Here is a 15,218-nt window from a genome sequence, read left to right as displayed (position 1 = left end):
ATGAGAATTGTTATTGACTCTCCCCTTCCTACATTAAATATCATCAACACTTGTTCGTTCTGTCCCAGTGTTATCATTTCTTTCACTCCACCCCCTTATCTATATCTGCACCTGTCGTCCAGGTAACTACAGCTAACTACAGGTAACTAGGTAGCTACAGGTAATTACAGGTAACTAGGTGGAATGGTAGTTAACAAAAATGGACTTTTGTTGTTCGTCTTTAGTTTGGATTTGATGCTTTGAATTTTGTTCTAAAGAACACTAAATACATTGAAACTAGATCGATTTGTACTTCAATAGCAAAGTAATTTAGATTTTTCAATACGAATCAAATAGGTTAATTGTTTATTTCATTTATATAAGAATATTGACCCCTAAATAAATAGGACCCATTTCCCTCCAGGTGGAGACCACAACACACGTGACGTACTGCCTGACAGGTGACGAGGAGGGGGAGGGGTGCCCCAAGGATCCAGGTAGTGCCCACCTCCAAGGTCACGAATTACCTGGCCCGTCAGCGCCTCCTTCGGTCTCGTCCTATCCTCCTGCCTGCTGCCATGCCCCAACATCCGCCTTCTATGCCATCCTGGGTCTGTCACGCTGTTGGTGGCAATACGCAGTGACGTCATCTCCAAGTGGTGACGCGATGGAAGAGGGCGTGGCTACGGAGACGAGGGGCGGGGCCACGACGGGTCCGGAGGTTACGGGAGTCGGATGGGCTTTGCCATGCAGTCTGTCCTCGCTGCTCGCGATGAATTGCCGAGCCCGGGCGGAGGAGCTCGCTCGGCGCCTGCAGTCAAAGGTGAAAGTGGGCGCCGGTGGGCACCAGGCCCTCGAGCACACGTCGCTCGTGTCCCCGACGGGCGTGGATGGACCCTACGCCTCCATGGAGTGTCGGCACTCGTCCCTCGACGAGCCGTATTTAGGGCACCTGGAAGAGCATAACCTCAGACCCATACATGTCGTGACCTCCGAGCCTACCCTCCACCTTCACCTCCCTCCCCCTCCCCCTCTCAAAAACATGCGGGAGCAGGACTCGGACGTCTACTACGACTTCGACTTGGTCAGCCCCGACGACATCGTCACAGAAGTGGCAGAAGAGGAGGAGGAGAACGGCCACCAACCCGCAGAAGGTAAATCTCATTCCCTCGCCAATGGCGACCGCCCCGAGAGTGGTTGCGTGACCTCAGTGACGTCCCCCCTCATGTTTGACGACGAGGGTGAAGAAGTGGCTGACGGAGACGATGCGGGACACCTCCTAGGGGTATCGAGGGAGCACTACTCGCCCCACGAGTCGGTGATATGCTCCCCCGACACGGATCTCATGGCAGTGAGGAACATCTTGACGGCAACGTCGTCCCTGCAGGAGGCGCAAGGCGAAACGTTCAAACCTCGGCAGCAACGTTTCTGCGGGAAGTGCGCAGGTGGTGACGAGGAAACAGGTGGCAGTGGTGATACGGTGACAGATGGTGTCGTTGGTAACGGAGAGATAAAGGTCTCTTGTGATAAGCGATGTGACAGTGACATGTTGAGCTGTGGGTGGGACGAGGAACAACACCGCGATGTGGAGAGTGACGAGACCAGTGGCCCAGTGTCCCGAGGGAACTATTCGAGGAGCGACAGTGCCTTTTCAGAGGGCGCCACCGACGGCGTTGACAAGTGGCATCGGCACCACCATACCCACGAGCACCACGAAGGCTGGTCGGGGCAGGGAACGATGCCAGTCGCTAACTCTGGGGCTTGCTGGTGCCACACGGCTGATGGCACCGAGCCGGCGAGCAGCCACCTACCCACACCACCTGAATCATACAATAGTGCCACTGCTTCAGCTGTGACCGACTTCGTCAGCAGTGAACAGAGTGAAAGTGTGATCGGGCATAACGTCGACGATGCCTCGGGGGGGATGACTGATGATGAGGGCACGGAGAGATGCGCGAAAGAAGGCCACAGGAAAGGTCTGTCTGGGGGCAGAGATAAAACTAGTCAGGGATCAAGGGTAACCCTCTATTCTTCCCCGACACACAGCTGGGGGAGGAGGAGGCACCTTGAGGTCGACCTCTCGTCTGTTGCCGTCAAGCGAGAGGACCACGAAGGGGTCGGAGAAGAGGAGAAACGGGTAGAAAGTGGAAGAGAAGAAGCAGAAGAGGAGAAAGTTGAGATTTCAAAGTCATCAGTGGAAGAAGAAACAGCAGCAGCAGCCACTAGCGTTGCTCCCCAGTCTATTTCTGGCACGACACCCCCGCTGCTCCCTGAACCTCACCTCTATGTGCCCTCTGAAGGACAGCCTGCCGTCATGGAGGCTCGATCGGGGTCCGAGGGTGACCTCCGCTCTAGGGAGGAGGTGTGCAGTGCGGATTTCGATAATGAGGTGATAGAGACCCTGGGGGTCGAGGATGAGGGCAGTGACAATGAGGAGAATGAAGAGGACATTGAAGAGGAGGCCATCCTGACGGGGAAGTTCCGCAACATAAGGCAGTACACGGAACGCGTGCGGAGGCTCTCGGATGACATCGAGGACCGACCGCCTCCCCCTGTCGAGGTCAAGCTCGAGGAGGAGGCCGAGGAACCTAAACGTCGAGGATTATCCGACGGTGAGGACGACGACGATCAAACCTCCGTCTCGGATTTGTCTTCCCAAGTCGCTCAAATTGACATCGATGTTGAAATCGAGCCGCCCGAGGAGGACCTTGAGGAGGAAGAGGAAGAAGAGGTCACGCCCTCCGAGAGCAGATCGTCCTCGGAGGAGACGGATCCAGCCCGCATCGAGAACTTCAAGATGCGAATCAAGAGGTCCTCCTCCTTGAAATGTGGCAAGACGCCTCCGGGGACCCCCGGCCGAAAGAAGATCGTCCGCTTCGCCGACGTCCTGGGCCTTGACCTGGCCGCCGTAAGGACCTTCTTGGCGGGAGTCCCCCACGTGCCGCGCTCTGCCTTCTGGGACCTGGAGGTCGACCGCGAGGCTGCTGCTAAACAGGGCTCCTCGACGGGCGCCAACACCGCAGGAGGAGGAGTAGGAGCGCCCTTGTGTGTGCCCCGCAGGGTGCTGACCCCGCTCTTCCAGCAGCCGGGGTCGCACCCCGACTTCATTGACCGCGTGCGACACCAGAAGGTGGTCGTGGAGAACGTCCTTGTCGGTGATGACCTGAGCGTCAAGGGCGTCGTCAGAGTCCTTAGCTTGGACTTCCACAAGAATGTCTATGTGAGGTACACCTTCGACAATTGGAGGAACTTCCACGAGGTGAGTCCTGGCGGCCTTTTGTTACTGTTGTTGTTGTTGTTGATTACAGGTTCATCAAATTACACATTAATGGGCTTTTATCGATTATACAGGTATAGGACATACATAATGGGCGGAATTATCATATATATGTTGGATATAACCTTATACATTATCATGCTTCAGTCATAATTCACCATCTTTTTTCTTATTTCTGTTATAGTAATTGTTGTTGTTATTGGTTATAGTAACTGTTGTTGTTATTGGTTACAGGTGTGATGTAACGTTGCACAGTTAGAAACCCTAATCCTACATCTTTTCATTATAAAAAAAAATTGGTGTAGATCGTAAATTTATACACAGCAAGCATAAGCCCTAACCTCCCAGATTTTCTCTTTACTAATTTCAAGTGCAAGACGAAAAGTTGCACATAGTAAGCAGGACATAACCCTGCAGCCTTTATTATTATTAATTACAAACAGGACATCACTACTACACAACTGTTTTACAACCCTGAAGCTTCAAATTCTTTTGGTTTTGTTAACAATTAAGGGTTGGTCGTATATCCACTCTTTTAATAGGTACATTACTCGTAAGCATTCCCACTAAAATAGGGTATACATTTCTTTATTTATTTATTTATCTATTTTCCTCAAAAACGGGAACAAATTAGTACGAAAATTTCCCCTTAATTAAAATGCAAATAATTCTAACCTTTTCGTAACGGTGAAATATGGATTCTACCAAACTTGTTTCCATAACTTCATTGTGTATTTTCATAATGCTTTACAAGGCAATGCCACTATTTGTTTATCAATATCCTAGTTCTCTCATAGTTATAAATTGTATGTTGGTGAAAACATTTTACTATATATATATATATATATATATATATATATAAATGTATATATATATATATATATATATATATATATATTTAGACATACATGTGTGTGTATATATATATATATATATATATATATATATATATATATATATATATATATATATATATTCATATTCATATATAGTTATTAGAAATAATTGTTTTATAAAAATAAAAACTTATTACAAAACCATAAATTCAATATTGATAAGAACAGGTATATAGTGTTTAGTATAATCAAATATGCACGCATTTTGAAAACCCATTTACGCAATGTATTTTATTTACTAAACTATTCTAGAAAGTGAACAACAGCATGAACTTGTTTTGAGAGAGAGAGAGAGAGAGAGAGAGAGAGAGAGAGAGAGAGAGAGAGAGAGAGAGAGAGAGAGAGAGAGAGAGAGAGAGAGAGATGGTACGTAAACCTATTTATTTGCAAACTCATTGAAATTTTAACGTCACCAAAAGTATAAACTGAATATTCAATAAATATATAAAAAATTAAATTTTACAATTATCTACCAATAACACACAATTTATTAAGTTAAGATTTCAAAGGGCTATTATTGTTATAATTACTAGATAAGCTACAACTGTTGTTGGAAAAGCAGGAAGCTACAAGGCCAAGGGCTCCAACGGGGAAAAATAGCCCCGTGAGGAAAGGAAATAAATTTACTAAAGAAACGTAATGAACCATTAAAATAAAATATTTTAAGAGCAGAAACATTAAAATAATTACCAATAAAGGAAATTTTGTCTTTTAACTTCATTCGATATCAAATGAATTTTAACATTTGAGAAAATCAAATTTTAAAAAATGCCAAGTTTCACCAGATTCCGAATTAATCAATTCATGGAATCAGGGCCAAGGAGGCTATGCAGTGGCTTAGTACACTACAGATGTAGAGTGATTAATAACATGTGATATGCAAAAGTAACCCTTACAGTAACTAACTCCTACATTAAATAACCCCTTCAGTAAGTAACCCCTACAATAAGTAACCCTTACATTAAATAACCCCTACATTAAGTGACCCCTACAGTAAGTAACCCCTACATTAAATAACTCCTACAGTAAGTAACCCTTACAGTAACTAACTCCTACATTAAATAACCCCTTCAGTAAGTAACCCTTAAATTAAATAACCCTTACAATAAGTAACCCTTACATTAAATAACCCCTACAGTGAGTAACCCTTACATTAAATAACCCCTACAGTAAGTAACCCTACAATAAGTAACCCTTACATTAAATAACCCCTACAGTGAGTAACCTTTACATTAAATAACCCCTACAGTAAGTAACCCTACAATAAGTAACCCTTACATTAAATAACCCCTACAGTAAGTAATCCTTACATTAAATAACCCCTACAGTAAGTAACCCTTACAGTAAGTAACTCCTACATTAAATATCCCCTTCAGTAAGTAACCCCTACAATAAGTAACCCTTACATTAAATAACCCCTACATTAAATAACCCCTACAGTAACCCTTACATTAAATAACCCCTACAGTAAGTAACCCCTACAATAAGAAACCCTTACATTAAATAACCCCTACAGTAAGTAACCCTTACATTAAATAACCCCTACAGTAAGTAACCCTTACAGTAAGTAACCCCTACAGTAAGTAACCCCTACAATAAGGAACCCTTACATTAAATAACCCCTACAGTAAGTAACCCTTTCATTAAATAACCCCTACAGTAAGTAACCCTACAATAAGTAACCCTTACATTAAATAACCCCTACAGTGAGTAACCTTTACATTAAATAACCCCTACAGTAAGTAACCCTACAATAAGTAACCCTTACATTAAATAACCCCTACAGTAAGTAACCCTTACAGTAAGTAACTCCTACATTAAATATCCCCTTCAGTAAGTAACCCCTACAATAAGTAACCCTTACATTAAATAACCCCTACATTAAATAACCCCTACAGTAACCCTTACATTAAATAACCCCTACAGTAAGTAACCCCTACAATAAGAAACCCTTACATTAAATAACCCCTACAGTAAGTAACCCTTACATTAAATAACCCCTACAGTAAGTAACCCTTACAGTAAGTAACCCCTACAGTAAGTAACCCCTACATTAAATAACCCCTACAGTAAGTAACCCCTACAATAAGAAACCCTTACATTAAATAACCCCTACAGTAAGTAACCCTTACATTAAATAACCCCTACAGTAAGTAACCCCTACAATAAGGAACCCTTACATTAAATAACCCCTACAGTAAGTAACCCTTACATTAAATAACCCCTACAGTAAGTAACCCTTACATTAAATAACCCCTACAGTAAGTAACCCCTACAATAAGGAACCCTTACATTAAATAACCCCTACAGTAAGTAACCCTTACATTAAATAACCCCTACAGTAAGTAACCCTTACATTAAATAACCCCTACAGTAAGTAACCCCTACAATAAGGAACCCTTACATTAAATAACCCCTACAGTAAGTAACCCTTACATTAAATAACCCCTACAGTAAGTAACCCCTACAATAAGGAACCCTTACATTAAATAACCCCTACAGTAAGTAACCCTTACATTAAATAACCCCTACAGTAAGTAACCCCTACAATAAGGAACCCTTACATTAAATAACCCCTACAGTAAGTAACCCTTACATTAAATAACCCCTACAGTAAGTAACCCTTACAATAAGTAACCCTTACATTAAATAACTCCTACAGTAAGTAACCGCTACAATAAGGAACCCTTACATTAAATAACCCCTACAGTAAGTAACCCTTACAGTATGTAACCCTTACAGTATGTAACTAAATAACCCCTACCGTAAATGACCCCTACAGTAAGTAACCCCTACACTTAGTAACCCTTACAGTGAGTAAAGTACTAAAAAAGTGGGGGCAGATATAGAACGAATGAATTCTATAAATACCTCTCAGTAATTCCTACAATGACACACATGAGGTGTACTGTCGCTAAAACCGCCAATTTGGTATCCCTCTTCGTAAGAACGTTAATAGCGTTAATAATGTCTTACAGTAACAACAAAGTAGATAAGCATTTCTAATTTTAATAACTTACTACCCATCATAAATCATAAAAACCTTCCAGGAATATGATTAAACAAACAATAGAAGAAATGGTAGAAAAAGGTGAAAGGTGGAACATTCTTTTAAGAGGAATAAGAAATATATTTAAAAGGCCAGTAACAGAAGAATTAGATTAAAAGATTGTGCACTGACGTTTTAGAAGATGCTGCAAAGATAAGCCTTATCATACCCGTTATCGAAATAAATACCAATGATGCATATTTTTAATTTCAATATGATCCCCCGTGGTGTTTGACTAATGAATTAAATATCTTTTATCTCAAAAGGCGTACATAAGATAAGGTTGACAGTTGGCACGTTTCCTTTTTGTATTACGATAGAATATTTACCAATTATAATACATAGCCGTATCTTCCAACTCGAGCCTGATAATACGTCACTAGGTCAGTTGAGTTACGAAATAAGTAACTTTCTTATCATTAAAGAATGTCCCGGATACAAGAGTGGAAGCACTTTTATATGGGTTTATTAATAAGCTAAATTTACCTTCTAACGGTATTTAGCAACTCGGGGAAATGACAGTTGAATTAAGCTAAACCTAATTTACTTTTTAACGGTATTTGGCAACTCTCTATAAATAGTTGCCAGTGATGACTTAATTGACCGTGTATCTGATTATTTCAGTAATATCAAAATGCCTCTGAATGGAAAAAATACAAATAACAAATAATTTTAAAAGAATAATTAAAATTTCAGGAGGATCACTTAAATTAAGAAGACGACATACAAAGAATTATTTTAATTATACGACAAAAAAATATCTAGGCCACAACAACAGTATCTCCAAATGGGCCTTAATATATTGGCAATATGCCTACAGCCCTTCTCTTTATATCTATCAAAACAACTGAAGTTTATAGGTGCCCAACGTCGTACTTTAAATCCTTTCATGTCCCAGAGAGAGAGAGAGAGAGAGAGAGAGAGAGAGAGAGAGAGAGAGAGAGAGAGAGAGAGAGAGAGAGATTTAACTACACTTCTGGAAGAACGACACAACTAAGTGAATGTGTGTATGTATATATATATATATATATATATATATATATATATATATATATATACATATATATATATATATACATATATATATAACCTTATACGATATCATACATAAAATACACATATATACATATGTAAATGTTTAATCACTATTTCGTTTGTGTATGTATGCATACCCAACGAATTATAGATGATGCAACCAAAAGTCTCACTTGCTCTCAACTTACCAAATACTGTATATTTTATTTTTTAAAGTTAATGAAAAAAAAAGCACTTCCTAGACAGGTAACTTCAAGACAAACTCATAAAATAAACGAAACTCTAAACCTCAGTATAAGTTACCTTAATGTTGTGATAGAAAAGTCATTTTCCGAAACCCCAAGTTAGGAAGGAACTAGAATAAACTTGGTAGAAAAGGAACACCTGTTATATAAAGCAGGTGTGTGCGTGAAGCAGCTTAGCATTCCTGTACAGGTGTGTGTGTGTGTGTGTGTGTCCCCACCATTAACCATCCGAAGTTGGCCAGCGCGGTGATGAAAACTGATCAAATCCCCAAACATAAGGACATGTCTGAGGTATTTGTCCTGAAGTGGACTATAAACAGATGAATTTATTATTATTGCTGTTGTTGTTGTTGTATACACGTACACTGTAACTTGATCATTATCAGTCATTGCTAGTCCACTGCAGGACAAAGGCCTCAGACGTGTCCTTACGGGTTGTGTTGGTCTATTTGGTAACGTCCTTGACTGGCGATCGCCAGAGTGGGGTTCGAGTCCCGCTCAAATTCTTTAGTTCCTTTGGTCGTTGCAACTTCACCATCCTTGTGAGCTAAGGTCTATCTACTGAGCCATCAGCAGCCATTGCCTGGTCCTCCTTGGTCTGTTATTTTTGTCTATTATTATGTCATTCTCACTGCCAGGTCAATTACTTATTCTTACATTTTGTTAGCGTATCATCTACTTCAGTTAACACTTATTATTATTATTATTATTATTATCATTATTATTATTATTATTAATAACCCTAGTTGGAAAAGCAGAATGATATGAGGCAAGGGGCACCAACAGGGAAAATAGCCCAGTGAGGAAGGGAAACCAGGATAAAATAAAATATTTTAAGGACAGTAACATTAAAACAAATAATTCCTCTATGAACAATAAATACTTTAACAAAACAAAAGGAATAGAAAGGAGATAGAATAGTGTGCCCGAGTGTACCCTCAAGCAAGAGAACTCTAATCTAGGTAAATATATTAATTCAAATATCTCTTTCATAATCTAAATGAAAGTAGTAATTTCGTTTTTTTTTTTTATGAAAGACTACCTAATTCCCCTCATAGTATCGTACGGAATCCAGACTAAAGAGCGTTGAATTCAACAATGCTCTCTCTCTCTCTCTCTCTCTCTCTCTCTCTCTCTCTCTCTCTCTCTCTCTCTCTCTCTCTCTCTCTCCGCCGCGGCAACTTATTTCTCGACCTTGACCTTAACATGTATTATGTGGCGTTGATTTTCATAAACTCATATATGAACCAAGTTTGAAATCTCTGTGACAACGATGTCCAAACTTGTAGCTGATTACGCGAATTGGACATTTTGTTTGACCGTGACCTTCCAAAATTTAATAACGTGACCTTGACCTTTGACCGTGACCTTCCAAAATCTAATAAAGTGACCCTGACCTTTGACCGTGACCTTCCAAAATTTTATTTAATCATTTCCAGATTTTTACATAGACCCTGACCTTTGACCTTGACCTTCCAAAATCATTTCCAGATTTTTACATAACGGTTAATCCCTGCAAGTTTCATTACTCTACGATTAGAATTGTGGCCAGAAAGCTGTTCACAAACAAACATATACACAAGTTAACAACGCACAAAACCGGGTGAAATCATGAAAACAACCTCATTTCAACTTCGTTAGCGGAGGTAACGAGCCACGAAACTGAACTCGTTTACTCGCTACAGATATATATATATATATATATATATATATATATATATATATATATATATATATATATATATATATATATATATATATACATATATATATGCATATATATATACATTTATATGCATATATATATATATATGCATATATATATGCATATATATATATATATATATATATATATATATATATATATATATATATATATATATATATATATATATATATTTATTAATCTTGACTACTGTCGTTTATAGTGAATACTTTCGATCATCAACCCTTTTCAAGAGCCATCTTTTTAATGTATGATCACATTGTCCTATCCTCATCTACCCCTGATACAGCTTCGTAAATTTCTCTATGGCCCACTATCCCAGATACAGCCAATATAATTACCTATGTCCCACAATCCATTATATGGCACCTTTGCCTCGAGTCCTCTCAATAATTTTTCTATAATGGTCAGAATCATTACCTATGACCCACTTATCCTTGTTAATGACTAGGTCATCCTTTTCCATGACTCGCTGATCCCTGCTCAAGAACCATGAATCCTTGCGTATGTCCCCTCCCAATTCTTGCCCATGACTCGCTGATGATTTACCATGACTCCTTGATCCTTGCCCGTGACACAAGGATCCTTGCCAATATGTCGCAAATCGTTGCCCGTAACCCAAGGACCGTTACCTATGACCCAATGATCCTTGCCAATGTTTTTACTTATCCTTGCCCATGATCCAACAATCCTTGGTAATGTTTTACTTATCCTTGCCCATGATCCAACGATCCTTGGTAATGTTTTACTTATCCTTGCCCATGATCCAACAATCCTTGGTAATGTTTTACTTATCCTTGCCCATGATCCAACAATCCTTGGTAATGTTTTACTTATCCTTGCCCATGACCCAAAGATCCTTGCCCATGACCCAAAGATCCTTGCCCATGACCCAAAGATCCTTGCCCATGATCCAACGATCCTTGGTAATGTTTTACTTATCCTTGCCCATGATCCAACAATCCTTGGTAATGTTTTACTTATCCTTGCCCATGATCCAACAATCCTTGGTAATGTTTTACTTATCCTTGCCCATGATCCAACGATCCTTGGTAATGTTTTACTTATCCTTGCCCATGACCCAAAGATCCTTGCCCATGACCCAAAGATCCTTGCCCATGACCCAACGATCCTTGCCCATGATCCAACGATCCTTGGTAATGTTTTACTTATCCTTGCCCATGATCCAACGATCCTTGGTAATGTTTTACTTATCCTTGCCCATGACCCAAAGATCCTTGCCCATGACCCAAAGATCCTTGCCCATGATCCAACGATCCTTGGTAATGTTTTACTTATCCTTGCCCATGATCCAACGATCCTTGGTAATGTTTTACTTATCCTTGCCCATGACCCAAAGATCCTTGCCCATGACCCAAAGATCCTTGCCCATGACCCAAAGATCCTTGCCCATGATCCAACGATCCTTGGTAATGTTTTACTTATCCTTGCCCATGATCCAACAATCCTTGGTAATGTTTTACTTATCCTTGCCCATGATCCAACAATCCTTGGTAATGTTTTACTTATCCTTGCCCATGACCCAAAGATCCTTGCCCATGACCCAAAGATCCTTGCCCATGACCCAAAGATCCTTGCCCATGATCCAACGATCCTTGGTAATGTTTTACTTATCCTTGCCCATGATCCAACAATCCTTGGTAATGTTTTACTTATCCTTGCCCATGATCCAACAATCCTTGGTAATGTTTTACTTATCCTTGCCCATGATCCAACGATCCTTGGTAATGTTTTACTTATCCTTGCCCATGACCCAAAGATCCTTGCCCATGACCCAAAGATCCTTGCCCATGACCCAACGATCCTTGCCAATGCTTTTACTTATCCTTGCCCATGACCCAACGATCCTTGCCAATGCTTTTACTTATCCTTGCCCATGACCCAACGATCCTTGCCAATGCTTTACTTATCCTTGCCCATGACCCAACGATCCTTGCCAATGCTTTTACTTATCCTTGCCCATGACCCAACGATCCTTGCCAATGCTTTTACTTATCCTTGCCCATGACCCAACGATCCTTGCCAATGCTTTTACTTATCCTTGCCCATGACCCAACGATCCTTGCCAATGCTTTTACTTATCCTTGCCCATGACCCAACGATCCTTGCCAATGCTTTTACTTATCCTTGCCCATGACCCAACGATCCTTGCCAATGCTTTACTTATCCTTGCCCATGACCCAACGATCCTTGCCAATGCTTTTACTTATCCTTGCCCATGACCCAACGATCCTTGCCAATGCTTTTACTTATCCTTGCCCATGACCCAACGATCCTTGCCAATGCTTTACTTATCCTTGCCCATGACCCAACGATCCTTGCCAATGCTTTACTTATCCTTGCCCATGACCCATGGACCCTTGCCCCTATTTAAGGCAGTAGCCTTGGCAATGGCTCGTTACCCATCTAACTACCCTGTCATACAAGACTCATGGTGGACTGTAAGCATTGCTTAGGGACCTCACATCGTTCCTTCCGCCCCTAGCTGCACTTGCTTGACATTCTTTTACTTCACCTCCTTTCTTGCTTCCTTCTTCCATTTATCTGTCTAACCTCTTTTAACTTTTACGGTGTAACACTTGGGGATTTTACCTTACATGCATTTCACAGGCACCAGTGCCCAGCTATCTAGCCCAACTTAAACGGTAAATAACACTAAGAAAATTATGCCAATTTGTGTTTCCGGTTTAGGAGATAGGTATAGTAATTTACCAAGTTATTATTACGCAACAATTACTAATTACTTTTGGGTTTAAAAAGTTATAATTTCGTTCTCAAAACTTTTAATGTCAAACACTATATCAGGTAGTAGGATGGCCAGGGCACCAGCCACCTGCTAACGCTAGAGAATTATTGGGTCCTTTGACTGGCTAGACAGTACTACATTAGATCCTTCTCTCGGGGTGCGGTCCATTTTCCTCTTACATACACCCAATAGTCTGGAAATAATAATAATAATAATACTATAAAAGAAAAAGGGTCATTACACACCCGGAATTTCAAATCAAAGGTAAAAACATCTTATTAAGCTAGAACGGGCACTCTGTAGAACGCATACCTTCGCCAACGCCACATTTGGCACCATGAATACAAATCATTATAATTGATTAACCACATAACATCTGCAATCTAATACAATCTATTATTGCATCGAATAAAAATTGACCGATATGGCAAAAAGTCATTTTTGACCTTTTCGGGACCCTGACCTTGGACTTTGACCCAATCGTAAATTCTAATCAAATTGTCCTTGGGTCATGGCCAATCATATCATCCAATTTCATGAGATTCGACCACGATATAGCAAAAAAGAAATTTTTGACCTTTCCGTGACCTTGCCCTTTGATCCAATCACTCCCAAAATCCAATCAAATAATCCTTGGATCATGGTCAACCATCCTACTAAATTTCACGAGATTCGGTTTATAGGAATAAAGGCCGCTCATGAATGGCAGAGGCAAGGGACAGTGACATTGCCCTATCAAGCAGGACAATGCCCTAGAGACTGACTATATATACATATGATCAGCGCCCAAGCCCCGTCTCCATCCAAGCTAGGACCAAGGAGGGTCAGGCAATGGCTGCTGATGGCTAAGCAAATAGACCTATAGGCTACCCCAAACCCACCCATCCTTTAGAATTAAGCGAATCACAAACAAACAAACAAATACACGCCTGTGAAAACATAACCTTCGCAACATTAACATAAAACACAAAGGTCACCTTAGTATATTATCCCCTTAAGGATTCTCTTTACACATCTTTTTATCCCTTTCTTTCATTTTTCTTTCAATTTTCTTTTTCTTTTATACCCCAACTAGCTTTCATTTTTCTTTCTTTCTTTTATAGCCCAACCAGGGTTACATATTATGCGCCAATTCAAGTTCAAAGTGACCAACTCCCCCCCCCCCCCCCTTTTGTAACCAGAAAGGGACCCCCCAGACATGTGTCAGCCTGTGCTATGATTCAAGTCTATTATATTCATGTTATAATAAAAAAAAAAAGTACATCGTCATATGGAGAGGAGGGGATGTCATCGCTTTGGTCTCTGCATATGTAAAGGTGATGTCCCTCGATATAAAGTATGTTATACATATATTTCCTATTATATACTATACATATTATATATACAGTATGTATATATACACACATATATATGTAATATATATATATATATATATATATATATATATATATATATGTATATGTGTGTAAACACACACACATATATATATATATATATATATATATATATATATATATATATATATATATATATATATATATATATATACACACATATACGTATATACATATATATGTATATACACACACATATATATATAGTATATATATATATGTATACATATATATATATATATATATATATATATATATGTATATATATGTATAAATGTGTGTATATATATGTATATATATATATATATGTATATATGTATATATATACATCTATATATGTATATGTGTATATATATATATATATAAATACAGTATATATGCATATATATATATATATATATATATATATATATATATATATATATATATATATTAGAGAGAGAGAGAGAGAGAGAGAGAGAGAGAGAGAATTAGGCCAGGCGTTACAGTTGCAGGGAAATAGCACACCTACCTCCACCTACATCCCTTCCCCAAACCCGGGTCCTTGTAATCAGAGATATTGATTGCGTGGATATTTTCATTTGGGAAAATATAATCACTGATGTTATTTACTCAAGTTTAACGTGAAGGGGTCACCTCTTGAATTATTTATATTTATATTCATACAAACACACATTTATGTTAATGTAGATATAGTATGGATTTGTGTATTTGGAAAGAGTTTATATAAAACACACACACACACACATCTATATATATATATATATATATATATATATATATATATATATATATATATATATATATATATATATACAGTATATATATATATATATATATATATATATAT

The 15,218-nt window shown here is 39.4% G+C and overlaps 1 protein-coding gene across 1 annotated transcript in view; it reads left to right on the top strand.

Moving 5' to 3' along the window:
- Positions 1-516: 516 nt before the first annotated feature.
- Gbs-76A (Glycogen binding subunit 76A) overlaps positions 517-15,218 on the top strand; it is a 47,714-nt gene continuing 33,012 nt past the window's right edge. Inside the window, exon 1 of the mRNA XM_068393941.1 lies at positions 517-3,238. Within this exon, the coding sequence (XP_068250042.1) occupies positions 647-3,238 (2,592 nt within the window). The 5' untranslated portion in view covers positions 517-646. The remainder of the gene's footprint in view (positions 3,239-15,218) is intronic.

The sequence above is a fragment of the Palaemon carinicauda genome, chromosome 19, assembly GCF_036898095.1.
Source record: "Palaemon carinicauda isolate YSFRI2023 chromosome 19, ASM3689809v2, whole genome shotgun sequence".
Taxonomy (NCBI): Eukaryota; Metazoa; Arthropoda; class Malacostraca; order Decapoda; family Palaemonidae; genus Palaemon; species Palaemon carinicauda.
This window is presented reverse-complemented; position numbering and strand designations above follow the sequence as displayed.